Source organism: Sinohyriopsis cumingii, chromosome 11 (genome assembly GCF_028554795.1).
Source record: "Sinohyriopsis cumingii isolate HCF-2022 chromosome 11, ASM2855479v2, whole genome shotgun sequence".
NCBI classification, from domain to species: Eukaryota; Metazoa; Mollusca; class Bivalvia; order Unionida; family Unionidae; genus Sinohyriopsis; species Sinohyriopsis cumingii.
The window spans coordinates 33,646,950-33,667,452 of NC_142971.1; the positions used below are offsets into that span (position 1 = coordinate 33,646,950).

General features: G+C 34.2%; 1 protein-coding gene across 3 annotated transcripts in view; it reads right to left on the reverse strand.

Annotated features, from left to right (window-relative positions):
* The window catches only part of LOC149787884 (acylamino-acid-releasing enzyme-like), an 81,422-nt gene extending 79,369 nt beyond the window's left edge, over positions 1-2,053 (reverse strand). Inside the window, exon 1 of one of the 3 annotated variants that reach the window (XM_089974121.1) lies at positions 1,989-2,053. In XM_089974121.1, coding sequence (XP_089830247.1) covers positions 1,989-1,991 — 3 coding nt within the window. In that variant the 5' untranslated portion in view covers positions 1,992-2,053. Of the gene's footprint in view, positions 1-1,538; positions 1,656-1,988 lie in introns of those variants that run through there. The other 2 variants (XM_089974120.1, XM_089974122.1) reach the window with 2 other exon arrangements.
* Between the last annotated feature and the right edge of the window lie 18,450 nt (positions 2,054-20,503).

Below are 20,503 nucleotides of genomic sequence, written 5' to 3' on the forward strand. Positions count from 1 at the left end.
ATTAAAGCTCTGCATTGGATAGAACTGTAAACATCCAATCTCTTTAAAAATATTTAGCAAATAAAATTAATCCTTACATAAAATTATTCAAGTGTTCTATTAGTAGTTTTACAGCCTATAAACAGGAATTACCACACAAAATAAGGTCCATTGCAGAAAGTAAGCAAAATGGCAACCTTCATGTATATTCTGATGATTTTGATGCAAGTTTTGAAGGATTTAAAAGTCACAACAGAGCAACTGACATCAACTTTAATGATCAGATTCGAGATGAAAGATTGGACATTAATATATAAGTCCTGTTTCTAAAACAGATATTCCAAGGATGAAACAAGTGACCTGTATGGTCAGAACATGTGAGGCCTTACAGCAGCTTCACAGTCAACATTTCCTTTACATGAAAATGCAAGAGAGATTGATTTTTTTCCACAGTTTTTCCCAAAGAAATATTCCAGTCATTGGTAGAAGAAATGAACAGATATGCCACAAGACAAATGAGTGACACGATGATCCCAATATTAACAATATGTGAATATAAACATTACTTCCTGAGGATTATATGTATTTGTTGGCGGAAATGAGTGGGGCACACAATTTTGGTGAGTGTTTTAAAGCTTATTTCTCATTAGATAGTTTGCATGGAACAAGACTGATACAGAAAATGTAGACAGCATGTGCCTTCATGCAAGTAGTTCTCATTCAGGCAGCCATTATGTCAATCTGTGGTTCAGTCTAGCTGCTAGGAGGCTGGCTGTTAAGCAGGTTTAGTAGCCAAGGACTCATTACTTGCAGATGATAAAGAGTTAGGAATACTAACATGTACACACAACAAGCTGTTAATTGATTACCTTAAAGTTGTAATTCAATTAAGTCAAATGCAGAATGTTTTTGGAGGTGTTATAAGTAATAAAGGGACAGTATTCCAAGCTGGCTTTCAAGTCTTTAATTAAAATTAAACCCTCTTTTTGACAGAGTTAAAATAAAAAGGAGAGACCGACCAAAAGATATTTCGAAAGAAACTCTTAATTGATTTCTTAGCACATTGGAATTTGATTAAAGACTGTTTGTTTTTTTTTTAAAGTCACTAACCCTGTGCCTGCATCTGAAAAAAGTGTTATTTGAGTACTATAAATATGTAACCCGTATTAAATGATGTTACAGTATACTTATTATTAATTATTATTATTATTATCATCGCAGCAGAGGGCTTCATTCCAGTGTCCAACAACGGCAGTGCTTTAACTAATTCATGTCATGCTTCGTTAAATGGCAAACACATTTCAAATAGTCGTGTACTCGCAATAAATTACGTCACTTAGCAACCTGTAATGTGCTTTTACTGGCGCAATACATTTAATATCTTCGGAAATAGGTGACTCTCAAAACATCCTATGAACTATACTGTACTGTACAGTATATATGCTAGGTCATAAAGTGTGACGAGTATTTTGAGCACTTTCTGTTGGTCTTTTTCACAGAAGAACAAATCAACAATATCAACAGAAAATATCGATATAAATGGTGTGCTTATTTCCTACTTTCTTCATCGTGATGAAGCTGTCAGATACGCTACTGTATAGTTAACCTATCTTCGACCGCTCTCAACTTCCCTTCTACTTCCTCTAGTCTGATGGGCCAATATAACTTCTGGTTCAACGAATTTATTTTAGGACCAGTCTGTTACACTCATATTTCCGTCGTCTGCACATGCCATCGTTTCAATTCTAAAGAACGTTTGTTAATGGTATTAATTTAAGAAGTTAAGTCAGACTGTTGCTCAGAGAAATTATGTCATTTTGAAAATATGTTACTGTTTAACAAACAAAATAATATTGCCATTCATTATATTACTGGGGTATGTTTTCGAGCCAAAATATGCATTATTTTGATTCAACCATTATATATATATATATATATATATATATATATATATATTACTCATACTTGCTGAGATTTATCTAAATGCTGAAATTATGGACAATACAAACCATATTCTGAACTAAAAAAAACTCAAAAACGTTAGCAGGTAATGTATACAGTATATACCGCCATGTCGGCAAATTCTGCGCGTCGGGTAATTCTGCGCAACGATATGTCGTTTCTGTAAACATTGGATCACGTGCTATTTTGGGTCAAAAATCCATTTTGTATTCAGAAAGAACAATCGTATATTAATTAAGAAAAGTGATATTCATAAAGTGTACAAAAATATCCCACATTTAGACTCGAAATGCACATAAAAATGTGATTTCTAAATGGCAACATGACCTTCTTGAACCTGTAACCCAGAAAATTCGATTTACTATGCATCTTTTAGAATAATATAAATAAATACATTATATAAAAGATGGAAATGTGTACATGGTACCTTAAAACAAAACTGTATTTTAATCCAAGTTTCCAATTTTGAAAGAAGTCCCACACGTACAAAATTGTCTGCTACCCAATGTATCTACTTGCCACTATAACATAAATTATCAACAAATTCCTCAGCGTATAGTCTGTTTCTAAATTCTGTAGTAATTTTTCCCCGTCAACAAGACGTTGTAATCACATTACATCCTATTCATTGTTGTTTCTCTTCAACGTAATAGCTTATTTTTCATAAAATGTTGAACTTTACTAACTTTTTTACCAGATCAGTTTAGCTTGCTTAATACCTCTTGCCATTTATTGGCATTTTTACGTTGAATTTTGTAAAACTAGCTATAAACCTGACCTAATTACTCGACTGAACTGCTGACAGAAACAGTCCAAAGTAATATATTTCATTTCTGTGGCCCAAATGGATAAACATGACATATTTTCAAAGCTATGCACAGAAAAGGCAGACATATCGCAAGTCAGGAAAACAGGGGGATGGTATCCTCTGTGTCCAAAATTAATATTATTTTGAACAGAATATTCTGGTGACCATTGCATCTTTTCAAATGGTAAACATTGCTGTATTTTATTTTTGTCGAATTCCATATGCGTTTTGCTTCAATATTGGAAACGAAACCTTAGGTGCACAGAAATGCCAGTAATTCTGCGCAACGATACAACTTCCCTGTAAACATTGGAACAGGTGTAGTTTTTGGTTGAAAATTCAATTTGTATCAAGAAAGAACAAGAACGGTCTTCCTTTAATTAAAGAAAGTGATATTCATAAAGTGTGCAAAAATATTCCACATTTCTACCCTAATTGCATATGAAAATGTAATTTCTACCCTAATTGCATATGAAAATGTGATTTCTAAATGTCAATATGTAGACCCACTCCATGACCTTCTTGAACTTTTAACTCGGAAAATCCTATTTACTATGCATCTTTTAGAATCATAAAATAAATAATAATAATAATAATGAGGACTTTGTATAACGCCTAATCTTTAGAAGCTCTAAGCGATTTACAACATTAGACAACACCTACCGGTATAAGATAAAAAACATATAATGATATGATTATAAAAACAAACACCATGTAATTAGAAAACATTTAAAAAAACATGCTGAGAATATTTAAGGTAGGAAACATTATTAGGTCTTTAAGTTTATTCTTGCAGTCGAAATAAGTGAGTTTTGAGAGCACTCTTGAATGTGATCACTGTGTCTTTGTGTCTAAGGTCAGTGGGCAATTCATTCCACGTTGCTGGGCCCTCGTATGCAAAAAAATGCTGTCCATATGACTTTGTTTTCATAGTGGGAATAATGAGTATACGATTGTCAGAAGAGGAGCGTAAGTATCTTGCTGGTGTGTACACATGGGTGAGGTCAGATAGGTATGTTGGACTAGAGTCAGACAGTGAAACATAGCACAGAGAACAAATTTTGTGTTTGATTCTGGATCGAATGGATAGCCAGTGTAGGGTACAGAGCAGCGGGGAGGTGATCTCTGATTGTGGTACTCTAAGGATGATCCGAGCAGCTGTGTTTTGAACTTCTTGAAGTTTCTGGAGCAGATATTGAGATGAACCAGAGTTGAGTTACAATAGCCCAGTCTTGAAAGTACTAATGAACACACAAGTGTTTTAGTGGCATCAACTGAAAGATATTTGCAAATTGAGCTGATGCGTCTCAGTGCAAGATATGCAGCCTTGCATATGTTCATGAAATGTTGGTGCAATGTGAGAGTACTGTACAGAGTAACACCTAGGTTTCGTACTGATTGTGTGAATTTAATGTTGATGTTGCTGATATTTATTGCTTGAGGTAAGGGATGTGAATGAGAAAGTCTTTGTGTTGTGATCAGAATGGCCTCAGTTTTAGCATCATTCATCTGCAGCTTGTTCCATGTCATCCATGATTTCACATCAGAAATGCACCTCTCTACACCTTGGATGGTAGCATCAACTTCAGTTAGATGGCCAGATTTGTATATTTGGGTGTCATCAGCATACAAATGATGAGTCACTGGATGATGATCTATGACACTTGAGAGCGACTGAATGTACGGAATGAAGAAAACAGGTCCAAGAACAAACCCTGTGGAACATCACAACATAGATCAACTGGGCTGGAGTGTATTCCATTTGCAGATACAATTTGTATCTTGTTGACCAAGTAGGACTTGAACCACAGTAAGGCTGTATCATGAATGCCAAATACATGCTGGAGACAGTGAAGTAATATATCATGGTCTATTGTGTCAAATGCTTCAGACAAATCAAGGAGGGTGAGGACTGTAATCTTTCTGCTATCCAATGCAGAGAGACTGTCATTAACTACTTTTAGAAGAGTAGTTTCAGTACTGTGGCGATATGCAGATTGTACATTGCTATAAAGACTGTTTGAATTCAGAGGAGATATATGCTGGAATAGAAAAACCTTTTCTAAGATTTTTTATATGAATGGGAGATTAGAAACAGGGCAGTCGTTCTTTAAATCGTTATGGTCTAGTGTTGGTTTCTTCAGTGGAGGCTTTACAATGGCAGTTTTGAAAAATGATGGGAATTCCCCAGATGAGAGAGAGGTATTAATAACATCAGTTAGTGAAGGCAATACTGGATCTAAGCACTCAAGCAGCAGTGATGTTGGAATTGGATCAAGTTCACATGAGTTTGGTGCACTCTTCATCAGGTTTGTACGTACAATATCCATAGAGACAGGTTCAAATGCTGCTAATGGTTGCCACTCAAATTCTATATCCCAACTGTATGGTGATGATGAGTCAATTGAAATATAAATAATGAAAATGAATACCTTAAAACAATACTGCATTTTAATCCAAGTTTCCAATTTTGCAAGCTGTCCCACATGTACAAAATCATCTGCTGTCAAAAACATTAACTTTACTCTTGAATGGGATTCTCAAGAAATTCCCCAGTGTATAGTCTGTTTCTTATCGATTGTTGGTTCTCATTATAGCTTATTTTTTAAAATATAAAATCTTGAACTTTACTAATGTTTTTACACAATCAGTTTAGTTTGCTTAATATCTCTTGCCATTTATTGGCATTGTTATGCTAAATTGTGTAAAACCAGCTATAAACCTAACCTAATTACTTGACTGAAATGCCGACAGAAACAGTCCAAAGTAATGTATTTCATTTCCATAACCCAATTAATAAACATTACATCTTTTCAAAGTTATGCACAAAATAGGCTGACATATCGCAAGTCACAAAAACACAGATGTGGTATCCAAATTTAATATTATTTTGAACAGAATATTCTGGTGACAATTGCCTCTTTTTAAATGGTAAGAATTGCAATATTTTATATTTGTTAATCAATCGAATTTGAAATATGTTTTGCTTCGAAATTAGTGACAAACCTTAGGTGCACAGAAATTCCGGACAGCAGTGTATGTATGTGTACATATATATATATATATATATATATATAATGATTAGCATATATAATGTACTATAAGCACTACTATCAGTACTGGGCTAAATAAGTTCAATTAGATGCACAAATCAATTCTTGGAATTGTTTGTTCATTTTCTTGAACATATGTAACATCATGATTATTATATTTTCATTAGTATATATAATGTGATAAGCACATCAAGTACTGGGCTAAACCAGCTCAATTAGTTAAGTAGATGTACAAATCAATTTTGGAATTTTTTTTCATTTTAATTTTGCCCTAGGAAAAATAGTGCTAGGGTTGGAAACAACAACAGACATTCATCTGACTGTAAACATATTTATTTTTTGGTCTGTAGTACAAGTCACATAGCTCATGTACACAATCTAAGTCACTTTTTACAACTACAGGTGTCATTTTGAAGAATTTAATTACACATACCTTTAAATGGTGTTCATTCACTTTATTTTGCTCTTTATCCATCCAAATTCCATTGAAGATTATTATATAAATTCTTAGAAAAATACTTAACAGCAATTTCAATGATAACGCACTTCAACATTTTTAGGCATAGTCAAGAAAGTTGAGGGATCTCATTTAAACCAGTTTCGTCGTGTGCTATGACGTAAGAGTTAATGTGCCTACAGTAGGGACCAAGTTGTACTACAAACAAAAACAGAGATGCAACAATGTCATCATTTATAAACATAGCCTGAGAAAACACCGGCAGGAAAAAATTGGCAAACAAGTCCAATAAATTTGAGGCAATTATGTAACCTCTTTTATATCTTCTGTATCGTATGTGTTGTAGCTGTGTAGGGTAGGTGGCAGCTACAATGGGGAATTTGCTGGTAGAACTAACAACAAACATCTAGGTTACATATTTATTGAATTCAAATTCAAAAGATCCCTCTAACCATTTCTGCTTCTGTATATATATCAGCCTAGCGGAGTTCACAGAAGACATCCTGATATGATATTTCTATAACTGGCTTGATTGTTTCTGGTACACAGATCTGTGCTTCCTGCATTAAACTAAACATTTGATATCTCACTAATGAGTTGTCTAGAAGCTGATTTGAAAACATAAAATATAATATATCTGATCAGACTCACGCTCACTTTCAACCTCTTCCTCAAAATATAAATGTTAAATAAATGTAGTTAAGTGTAAGGTTGGCAAAGATTGTCAGAGTTCAAGTATGAAATGTCTATTTCTTTAAAATCTATATATAAGATATTCTTGCTAATTAGAGAAACTTAATCTACTATTGTGTCTCTAATATCATCAGCATTTTCATAATCTAAAACTAATTGTAAGTCCTGTAAATAATCATTTAATTTATTTGCATAAACACAAATGCCTGTTCTCACTTACATAGTCCATAGAGCTAGACCTGTAAAACCAAATTATTAATGTCCATAAGGCCATGAGGTGAGTGTGCTGTAAAGATTCTGCTTGTATTGTTTTGGAAAATGTGGATTCTATTCAACATGACTATGTACAAGACTAGAAAATTGGAAAACAGATAAAACATATAAAAATTCCCTACTACGTATGTCACATCTTTTATTTCAATTCGTACATAATACCTATTTTTCCCATAAAAGTGTCTGCTTTCATACACATAAAAGACTAGAGGATAGCTGTCAATTCAGACTTACTTTAGTTAAATTTTAGGTCATGGTTGTAGAAATGTCATATGTATATGCTAAGAATAAAACTTATTGTATGTTACTCGCCTATCCCATTCATAGTTGAACATCCATACAGGAGATGATTGAAGATGCACACAACTTCTTGTTCATGCGTTCATACACTTGATTCCCCCAGCACTAGTAATAGTTCAATCCAGTATTGACTTTTTTTACCCAGCGTAATGTCTAACTGCCATTGTAAACGTCCATAGCGATCAATAATTTTCATCTGGAATTTTTGTTATGACAAATAATGTGTAGATCACTCAAAATTCATGATTGAATAAACTTTGTTATAACAATATTACAATTAAATTTTAAAAATAAAATTATTTTTTAAACTAATATCAGTAAATGCGCTTACATGACCCATGTGACTTGTACTATATAGTATTCTCACACTGTCCCATTAGTTTTTATCCCACTAACAATTTTAAAAACGAGGCATCAAGGATATAAAAAAATGCACAAAACTTGGTCATTTATTAAATGATTTATAAGTCAGACCTTATTGTCACCAGGGTGTCCCAAACACTGTCAGATTTGTTGGCATTTAGAATCAAATGGGAGTTTCTTAAGACAATCACCATGTTTGCTTGGGCTAATCTATGTTTTCAAGAAACATATTTGACATAGTTCACCATCTTTGAAAATCTCAGTAATTCCATAAATTTTGGATTTACATCTCTTTAACATATGAATACAAGAGTTTCTCCTATTTATTTGTTCAGTTTGTTATAGAATTATTGAAACTAGACATCGCAAATATTGAACACAGTTGATACAGTTTTTACTGAAATAAACTATTCTAGAAACCAGAATGGACAGCAAGTAGGCTGTTTGTTTACATTGGGAGCTTAGGTTAGGTACCCCTTGGTGAAAAATCAGTGAACGAAATGTCTAAGTTTTATGCATCTTTTTTATATTTTTGATGCTTTTTGTTTATAAAATCAGTAGAGGGGCACAGATAAATTGGATGCTGTGAGAATACTATAGATTTTAATTAAGGATTGTCAATGAGCATGAGTGTGACTACCGTGCCTATAATACTATCTACGGTAGAGTATATACAACCATATCCATATGGTAAAATTTTCATGCTTTTTTTTTAAACAGAAGCAAGACATTTATCACCTGCTGCTGACATCACAATGGAAAAAGAAAAATGCTGTTCTAGACCAGTGGCTGAAACTGAAGTTTTGGCTTCAAATGAAAACATATTCAAATGTGAGAAGTTCAGTGGAACCTTGCGTGAAGAAATTTGTGCCATGGACCGGAAGAAGGCCCTATTGACAGAACAGTTTGGATGTGATAGTTGTGGCAAATTTTATCCATCAAAAAATGTCTTACGTCATCAATGTATAAAACATTATGAAGGAGAAGACCATAAATTTGTACCCTCAGAAAAATTGCCTTTTAACACTGATGTTGAAATAAAATTCAAAGGAAATTGTTTCCAATGTGATTTTTGCAGCAGAGTATTCAAAACTATGCATTCTCTTGAGATACATATGAGAACTCATAATGGTCTGAAACCATACAGTTGTAGAATCTGTGGTAAGAATTTCTCTCAAGTTTCTACTCTTAGACAACACACAGCCATTCATACTGGTGAAAAATCTCATTTATGTTGCGAATGTGGGGCATTATTTCGTAGACGTGGAGACCTTACTAGGCATAGGAAAATTCACACAGGAGAGAAACTTTTCAGATGTGAGACATGTGACCGAACATTTGGTCGGCTTGGGAGTCTGCGTGAGCACTGGGTAATTCACACAGGAGTTATGGCATACAAGTGTGAGAACTGTTCGAAAAGCTTTCGACTTCAAAGACATCTAAACAGTCACATGAAACTGCATCAAGTCAGTTTCAAAAAAAACTTTCAGTGTAATTATTGCGGGAAATTTTTTGCTGAAGCCAAGAATATGAGGGTTCACAAACATATCCATATGGGCATTAAACCATTTTCTTGTCCACACTGCAGCAGGACATTTGCAGAGAAGAGCTCCTTGAAAAAGCATTTATTGATCCATACAGGCAAAAAACCACACCAGTGTGATAGATGCTTGAGATGGTTTAGACAAATAAGTGCCATGAAAAGACACAGAAACAGATGTTGCAAATAAAGTGAATGAAAGCTGAAATTAACATCAGAATGTAGTCTGAACTACTTCAGTATATTTCAAGCAGCCTTTTAGAATAGACAGAATTGCCACAGGATGAAAATTGCTTTTGATTATTTCTACGCAAGATATTCATATTTTGCACAGTAATAGTTGTTTTTTTTTTAAAAGGGAATTTAAAGACAGGAAACCATGTCTTCCTCTTAGAACAGTCACACAGAACATACAGAGAGAGAGAGAGAAGGCACTCCTTCAGAGTTTGAAATTTCAGTCAAACTTTGAAAAATTGAAGTGCTGCTGCATTGAAATTTTACTTAGAGTTTTCAGTTATGGGTAGTTCGAGCTTAGGATATTGATAGCAAAACCTTTTGTATGAAGTTTTTTACCAGAACCATATTTCAGAATAAGGATATATACCATTAGAAAGTGATGTGTATTGTCTGTTAATAACCAGAAGAGATTTGATGCAAGCTATTAGCACGATATCAATATCCAGCTTAGTGTGACCTACTATGTACATCAATGCGAGGAGATTGTGTTTCAGGTGTGAAGTGGTGGTTCAAAATATGTGCATTTTTGGCTCACCATTAAACCTTTATTTTGAAAAGCAAATTAAAAGTTCAGACTGTAACATAATTCTGATGGATGGTGATGCCTTGACTACTGACCAAACAAAGTTTGTTAAAATCTTCAATGAGTACTATATGTTGTAGTTTTGAGTTTAACGCCATATTTCAGCACATGATATGCTATACAGTGAGGTTAGTATAATTTGTGGATGAAGATAAATTAACATTGCAAAAAACACTGGGTCAAATGAATTCATAGATAATTCCATTATTCACCATAGCATGCAAGCTATTCGTGACAATAAAGCATCTCAAAAATATCAAACTCTTGAAGTGTAATGGTATTCTGTAGTGCCAGAATAAGCTTTCAGATTATGAAAACCCTTGGTACAAAGAAATCTTCAGGCACTGACAACATACCACTAAAATTCTCAGCTTATCTTTACCACTTGTATGCTCAGAAATTAACATACTCTTTAATATTTGTGTGGAAAATGAAAATTTCCACATCTTAAGGAAGCACCAGTTACTCCAATCTACACAAAATGTCAGAGGTTATGGATAAGGGCAACTAGAGACCAGTCATTATTTTATATTGCACTTCCAAATGTTTTGTAAGGCTTTTATGTAATCAGCTCCAGTTCCAATTTGATAATACCATGTGAGCACTATATGAAGCTACTTGGAGTAGATTTTGACTCTCATCTAAACTTTAGAAACCAAATGTTTACAATCTGTCATAAAGCAGCACATCTAATTACTCGTGCAACTGGTCATCTGGTCACATTTAGAAACTAATATAATATTAGACACCAATATTTGGTAAGAAATTCTACTGAAAACTCTAAGAATTCAACAGATTGATTCTGTTATGGCCAGAACCTAATTGTAAATGTGCTTTATGTCATTCTTGTTGGCTGTCAGTGGCAAGTCAGCTTTAAGATTACCTATTTCATTGACTTACTTATTCTAATTATTTACTTACTTAGATATTTATTTAGCTTTAATTTTGATGGGGTTTTTTCTCTCAATATTTTAGTTAACATGGCCTGTATGCATGCTTTTAATAACAAAACTGTCATGTTTCATTATCGTAATTTTCAAAAGTATGCCTTTCTGTGATGGGTCATGTTTGCGCTTACGGTTAAACAATCTTTGCAAATTATACACCATTGTCTTGTTTATTAATCCATCATTACTGTTGGCATTGTAATGAGGCATATTATTTCATTGTCAGCGTGTACTGTAAGAGTACCTCTCTGAAGAAACATGAAGTATTTGAGTTATGCCATGTTGTTAAAATGGCTTGTTCAGAGCTAGTGTTTTTATGTCAACCAGCCAACCGACAGTAAATAAAATTTGTCTATTATTAAGTGGTTAATATTCGCATCTATGTCTGCATCCAAGATAAAATTGTCACTACAAGAATCAAAGACATGAATGTGCTTGCTTTACAAAGGAAAGGCAGTGGAAAGATGTAATAATAATAATAATGATAATAAATATATGTCACTGAAGGATAGTGAAGATGAACAAATTGACAGCATAGAAACTGATGGGGGCTGGGTTCAAGAAAACACTAGTGGACTGGAATTTTTCTTTGAAGCCAAATTTATAATGTGTTCGCATTTGCAGTATCCAATGTATCTCTTTATGATCAACTTTAGTGTTAGTCTATGTAAGATTTTACTCAGTGGGTAGCATTTCAAGGTTCAGGACTGAGTGTCTGACAGAAATAAAATGACTGTTGAGTGTTATGTGGTTAGTGTCTATCTCTTCAGTTTACTGAGCCTGGCTCTCCTTAGTGATATGGTTTTTATTTGTACTATTGTTGTGACCATTATTATTACTATGTTATTATTTATGTATCATTAGATATTTCCATCATCAGCTATTATAATGTAACTACTGTTACATCATTGTTTATCATAGTGACACCTATATCTGGGATGTAAAGCTGAAGTGAAAAATAATTTGCTGCTATAGTTGGCACCATGTGTAACACAATCACTTCATTTAATAATGTAGATAACTTGGTCACACAAAGCAGTATAGTGTTGTTGTGTGTTCTTTATAGTCCCTTGAAGAATACTCTGTTATAGCTTTAAATATTTGTAATTCATTTCAGCTTCATTATATAGTCAGAATTTTATAAAACACATGCTGACATTTCTATTAAAGTAGAATGCTTAATATTTTATTTGACACACAGAGATACAAATAGATAAATGAAATAGATGTTACAAAATTATGGTTACAACTATAGCAAATGATACCATTGTTTGTGTCATATTTGCTGTCCATTATTGTTACTAGTCTTATTACATTTGTTGCCTTTTGCTCCATTGTTTGATATTTTCATATTCTTTGATATTGTTCCAGTTATCAATGTTATTGTTAGAAAATGACCGTTGATTTACCTAGTAGTTTTGTTAATGTTCAAAAGAGATCTGTATGAAATAAATTCAGCATTACTTCTCTGTTCAATAACATTCTTATTTTTATAAATATGTATTTTATGTGAAAGCAGAGTCAACAAGAAATTTGATCTTGACACAGAAGAATATAATAGATGTCAGTTGATATTTCTACTAATTTGTTGTTCTTTTATGGGGTGGGTGGGGGAAGGGTGTTTGATTAACTTTTTTGCTTTTTTCCCCTGTTATTTTTTTAAGTTATTAATGTACATTGTACATTTGGGATCTATTGACATACAAAGTACTGATTATTATTTTTAAAAAAGGGATCTGTTTGACTTCTATTTTTAAAGTGCACCATATAGTTGACAACTTCAGGGTAGACTTACTCTCACATGTTACACGCATGTATTAGTGGAGATGGTAGAGAAGATATTATTTACAGTAAATTCCTTACATTATTCATTCAATGCAAGACTTGTGACCATGTGGTAATGCATTTCCTTTTATCTTTTATTCATTCATTGCAGAACTGGTATTTTCTTTTATCCTTAGGTGGCATAATTTCTGCAGTTTCACATTTTGCATAGGGTTAGATTTTTAATGAAAAAGAATTGTTCAGGTTTTTCTCACTAGCTCTCCTGGTTATTTGCAAAAGGACCTTTTGTCTCTTAGGTGTTTTTTTAAAGAACTTTTAATTCTCTTTATTTTGGCGTATGATTGATAGGTGTTATTAGGGTTATAGAGTATACAGTTTGGCCTTCCTTCAGTTGTGCACCTGTCAAAAGCTTGCATGGTAAATCGTACAAGAATGCCAATAACTTTTTTCACTCTTTATATATCTTGTAATTCACTTGTTACTCTTTCAGAAACTGGTATTGTCTACTCAGCAAAATTGGTTTATCCTGTTTTAATAATTGCAAAAGATTGTTTACTTTAGACTAATTCAGGCTGATTCTTTTAGCTTTTATTTTTGGGGAGGAGTCTGTTTGGTTCACTGTGTACTTAGATAATGTACAGTTTCCACAAATACAATATCCAAAGAAATTTCAGCCATAGTATATGAAAGAAACATATAGGTATGACAAGATTCTCTCCATTACTTCATGTTGTGAATGAAGACAACTTCACCTTACACCTGTCATTCTCTTAGAAGTTCATAATATATGTATATAGCCCCCATATTCTGTCATATACTATCACAAGAAGGAAGGGGTGGTTAAGAAATTATGTGCTTTTGTCTGCTTGCCCTCATAGAGGGTGGCTTTCATTTTGTTTCAAGACAAATTTTGAAGTTTACACTAACTCTAAACTTGTTTAAGAAGTCGGAGTTTTATTTTTTATTTAATTATTATTTTCATTTATTGACTAAAATAATGCCAAGGCAAAGGTTGTGAAGCATTTTTGATAATGATCCTTGGCCTTGGCATGAATGTCTGCAAAATTATCAACAAAAAAGTCAAGAATCCATGACAAACCATTTTATCACACCTTTTCAGTAATTCCGGACAATGAATATTAATGAAATAGTGACCAAAAGCCAGAGTTTTTAAACCCTAGGGAGTACATTTAATTATTACCACAAAACAAACTAGAAAGAGAGTCCCTTACATGAGCTACTTAAAATCATTGCCATTTTTTATTTCATGTAGAATCAAATTATGAACAGGACTTAATATTATGAAAAATATAAAGGTCAAAGACTGTTCAAAGACTTTTGAAATACTTAATGCTCTAAAATAGGAATCAGTACCATGTCCTGAAAGAAATAATGATGTGGATCAAAAGAAATACGAAGGATAAAATAGGACTGCAATATTCCTGGTAAGTCAAAGATTGCATTTGCAAGACCACTCAGTTGCAGCATATCACGTGGCACAAATACACTATCTCTCCAGACATGGGAAACTGGTCACCCAAACTGCAGCACACATTTACATACAAATAAAGATTCTTACAAATAAAGCTATTAGCTGTTATGAAGAGTTATAATGGCTTGCCGATTTATATTAATCAGCTGCTATATACAAGCCATACTTCAACTGAAGTGCCTTTTGAACCATTGCTCACTATCCCTGAAAGAAACTTGTATGGAAGTAAACTAATGCATAAATGTGAATCCCACATAACCCTACATGAATAAATGTAACATCACAACATGAAACACTTGTTATGTGACCTTGCCCTCAACATTGAGGTCAACTATAAGGATGATCACAATATTAATGTATCCTATAACTTTGACCTTGACCTTACCATCAATGTTTGCAATAACATCCATGAAAAACTCTAGATTCCAAAATAAACTTTTGAATAACACCTTTGCAGTTATTCATTTCAAATAATGTGCATTTTGAACCCGCCCCACTATGTCCATACAAAAATAAAAGAAAGAAAAAAATACAACTCAAAAAATGTTGTTTTTTTTTTTTAGTTGGATCTATCCATCAATTTTAATCCTACATGTACCAAAACCTTTACGCCCTATGAAATACTGCTCGTTAAATTCAAATCATAAACATAACGCTAACATACGTGTATCCAAGTCTAGAAAACATATTGTAAAGCCCTTCCTGTGATGTCTAAATAATCATCGTTATTCCCAAACCTTTTGTTTAAGTTCGATAAGTAAGAAAAATGCAAAGTCATGCACCAGAGTTTCCTAAAGCAGTTTGGAGCTCAGATCAGAAACGGTACAAATATTGCGTTATGTACCTTAGATATGCATTCTGGCATTAAACGCAAACTAAAACAACAAAATCACAAATCAGACATAAATATCCAAGTTTTCCTATCGTACTTGTAGGCTGTGCATTGTCTCTGCAAACTTCCTTACTTGCATATGTAAACGTTTTAATAGGTACAGCTAGTCCCTACTCATCTCTCTCCCCAACTAGTCCAGGCCTCCAAGAATACTACCTACATCTATAAGTAACCTTTACTCCTCCACCCCATTCCTGTCGTCTCATTTCATCGGCATATTTTCCAGGCACAACGCTTAATCCCGATCACCAACTCCTTAGACCGATTAAATTTTTCCTTTTTGAAACACCTGGAACCATGCCAAAAATGTAAATGTTTAAAACCCGTGCTTGAATAACAAGCCCTAATTATCTTGTATGGCATATTTTATGTAATAGCCAAAGTGCAAAGACACATGTTTGTTTCATTTTGGTCTGGTAATCCATTATCTCCTATAATCTCTTTTTGTACAGACAGTTCCAGCTTATATTGATTATGGGCAGATCACCGTAACGAATAATAATAATAATAATATAGTTTATTCGGTAATTTAGGCCACCAACCCATATTACAAAATACAATACAAGTAAATATAATGTGCGCCATGGTATAAAAAGTTAAACGTGGCGTTTATCATGAGTAAACATATGAATTTACGATAATGGGTGCATAATGTTAATACCTCTATGTATATTTTTCACCATTCGTTGAGTTGTCAAAGATCGTCTAAGGCGAAAAGCTGAATTGATATAGTAAGTAAAATTTCTTTAATTAATATATTACTATGACTCGTGCGGGATATTTAAAAAAAAAAATAATAATAATAAGCTTTAATAAAATATTCCTTCTTAGATGGTCATAAGCTGGGGAACAACAACAAAATTAAATTCATCTTCTACCAAATAAACATTTTCCTGTCATAATTCATAATATCAATTGTTTCTCTCAATCCCGCTATGGCTACCTGTCTATATTCAGGGTATGTACTGATCATCTAAATTTAGCAAGTAACTTTCTAAGAAAATATGATAATAAACATGACAGGTATTTTTCCGATTCTAATTTGGTCAAATCACTGAACATTGTCTTCAGTAAGACGAAAATATTCCATGTAGTAAAGGTACGATACAAGTATCAATCTTAATTTTCTGTTCATCACAATACGTTTGCTGGTTATAAACATTCACTGTTTGAAAAGGTTGCCATAGTTTCTCAATATCTTGGAAAATGTGTTGATTCATCTCATGCTCTACTCCAAAGCTGGTAGATGAAATATAGTTAAATAGTTCCGAAGAACATATAATCAACAACTGGCCTTTTTTATTATGAGCCTTCCATTAATAATATGAATATTACAATGTCTGCATAAATCTATTAAGGATAAGCCAAAATTGTGATACACTTTATCGTTTTTTAATGCCTCTGCATTGAAAAATTATCTGAATCTGTGTTAGCATTGCAGTCATACACAAAATCATGTGTATCATGGGGGGGGGGGGATTCTTCGAAATTCTTGTTTCTAGTATTAAAATCTCCCAATAAGAATAAGAAAAGATAACTATTTTGATATTGACTTTTGATTATAACTAACTAACTTCTCACTTAATATTTCAATTCAGTCTTCATTACTACTGTATTATATTGAAGAATATTCGGCGGAAATGTACGTAATTACCATGAGTATATTTTTATCAGTATGCAAAGTTGATGACTTAAATAGAAGTACACATTCATTAATCAAATAATATTTACAAATCTTTCGTTCCGACATATTTGCCCACAAAAATAGTTACTCCTCCCGAATTCTTACATTTACCCACCGTTTTACGAATACAACTAAAATTGTCAAATTCCGCTAATGTTTTTCCCCAAGTTTCATATAAACCAATAACTAGTCTTAATCAAGTTGGAATAGTCACCATCTTACTCCTAAATAGGGCAGAAAATATTACTTTGCATTCTTTTCCTTCTACATTGACCCTTGTTTATTTTCATTATGTTGAGTCCTTGGTGGTAGTAGTGATCGCAGTTGTGGTTGCTAGGGTGCTCGTTCTATGTGGGTCATTCTGATCTCTCTCTCTCTCTCTCTCTCTCTTCCCCAGGGGGCTTATTATCTCTCTTGTGGTCATATCCATCGTATTGTCGTATGATTAGGTGCCGCTCCTCCTAAGTTCGCTACTGTCTATGTGGAATGTGGCAAGACTTTTTCTTTCATTCGAACTTGGATTAAATATGTATATAGGCCATCCAGACATTTATGTCTATACCCTTGATGCATGCAAAGCATGCACTTCGGGGTTGATTTGAGTCTATACCCCTGCTGCACGCAAAACACACACTTCGGGTGTTGACTGTACGCGCAGCACACTCTTTAATTCTTCTTTGAGTGGTAACATATGCCAACTCAATGCTTTAGGGTAGGGGTCTCAAATTCCAACCATCATGGGGGCCGAATGATGGCATTTTTGATGTCCCAAGGGCCGCACCACCTTTGTTATTTCTCATGACACCTTGTGACACCAATCATTTTGCTGGCCACGTCATACGGCTTGGCGGGCCGCACGCGAGCCGCGTGTTTGAGACCCTTGCTTTAGGGTATGCACAACATACTTCTCAATTAATATGTCTGGATGAGGAAAATGAGTGTATAGTTCAGCTGGATTTACCAAGTGACAGCAGAATCTTTCTGAAAAATTGTAGATGTACTTTTGATCAAATACTGCCCAGTTACCTCGTACGGGCTGGCTCTAACATCCAATTGTGCTTAAGCGGCACATTGTAATAGGAACCAGACTAACTAGTTTAAAATTGTTACTTATACTGTTTTTAATTTAGTGTGCACAGTGTTTGCATTTGTTCCGAAAATAAAATCGAATCTGGTAGACAATCTGATACGCTTTTTGTAAAGGTTGACTGACAGTTTTATGACTTTTTAAACATACAAGATTGCGTGGATCCAATGTTTTCACACGAAAATCTGGATAGCTTGCCCAGACTGTAAAACTTCATTTCACCTGTCAAAGTTGACTTCTTGAAATGAACGACAATTTATGCTTAATCCTTGGACTGTTTATGTAATATGCACCTATCTCTATCAGTCTTGTAGTGGTATCGATAATTTTGGGATCACCGCTAGAAAAACTCACAATAGTGTGATGTAGGTGTTCGAAAGTCCATGTTCCTGCTCCTAAACGGTCATCTTCAATGCCCGTGTGATTGCTGTGTTGGAGATCGATGTAGGTGTCAAAGTAAATGACTCATTATCCTAAAAGTTCCAAGGCATCACACAATTTTAAACGGGCAGTGTCTGTCGTGTATGTTGCAATGATAACATTTCAAAACGCATCTAGTGTGTAAAAAATCCGTCTCTTCTTCGCAATTTACCAAGGTCAGTTCTTTAAGGACAATCTCCGCGTATTTCATTATCTTTTGTTGTCCACGAGTTGAATGTAGCGACTTGGATCGGCCAAGTATCCTTTCTTGGGTAATATGGTACATGGAACTAGTTTTCCCTGCAAACAATTTTACACCACTTTGGCAAATAACAGTCTTATTTCGGTCTTTTCCACGTGTTCCAAAGTAATGCCTTCTTTTTTTCGGTACCTTACTTTGAAATTTTCTTTGTTTCTCGAGATTATTCTTTCATTGGAGTCGTCATCCTTTCGGTATTATGTGTTATGAAAGTGTCACATTTCAAATTCTTTTAACACTTGGTATCCGCGATCAAAAGAATGAAACAAGTCAGCATTCACGCACGTTCCTATCAAAGTATATTCTTCACCTTTGTAGCGACCAGGTTGGTCTTGATTACATGTTTCAGCACATACGGAATAAATGACAATTGGGCTTTTCTTGGCATTGATGTGGTAACGCAGGATGGTACAAGTTGGTTGGGAGGAGGTAACACTTTGAATTTGATCAAACCCTGGTATTGACCGATGTGTTCCATGTTGTTCTGTTCTGTCAACAGTTCATGGTGCCTAGTAGGAATTCGCTAATATTTGCACATCTAATGATACAAAGAACAAATATCGATGTATCATATTTCCTCTACTTGAGATTCATCATCGTCGTGCAGTAAGCATATCTCATTTGTTCGTCCTTGAAACAAACTATCACACGAATTCAACGGTCCAATATCCAACACATCGCACTCTTTGGGAACGCATCTAAATTCTGGATCGGTTTAAAACTTCGATCATAACCATGCGTTGGTATATTTGCTTTAAATACTGTTCCATTGTGATCTCTGAGAAAGGACTTGTCAGGTTTGGCTGACGAAATCAAGTAAGGTATCCATGAAAGAAAAAAAAATATCCCTAGAATTTGTGCACCATCTGGTGGGTTTCTAAATCTGAGCCAACCACGGAAAGATTTTCAATTTTCTGTTCTCCGTTGTTTCTAGCATATTGTGTCTAATTGTCTTCACTTTGCATAAGCAATTGACCCATAGCACAGTTTTAGTGGAGTATCAACGTCTGAAAGATATGACTGAGGAGGTATGATAGCTAGTTTGTTTTCAGACTCGAACTTCTTCTAATTCACGTGTTTTAGTCTGTCAGAAGCTTCCTTCTCATGATCCATATCTCCGTTATTCAGACATAATTGTCAACATTTTCCACTACAGCATAACAAAATGTCCACAATAAAGCGTCAATATTTTAACATTTTTTTCTTGAAAGTCAAATGGGTTTGAAGAGAGAGTTTGGTACCAAGCGTCGAATGCCTCATTTTATTTGTGCCAACTTGATTGAAATCGAATCTCCATTGTCGTGCATGAAAATCAGATAGCGAACGCTTAGGGTCATGTTCAGGTGACCTATGTCGTTTCGACAGATGCTAATTTTATCAGCCAATCATAGGAAGTCTTGTCTCTTCGCACTTTGGAGACTGAGCAGTATGGTTCAAGAGCGTCAACGTTTTGCGGAACGATTTTTTTATTCATTTCTATATTTTTGAAAGCTCCGTGTCCATTGGCTAAGTCAGACGTCATGAACATGACCCATACCGAGTTGCTGTCAGATCTTCACGTAGGACAGTGATTTAAATGAGATTGTTCTGTGTGCATAACGTGTTTATTAGCTTCGGTACTGAAAAAGTGGAAAATGACCGTTGGTCATTTCTGTCATTCCAAACTTACTATTCTTTCTAGTCAATAAG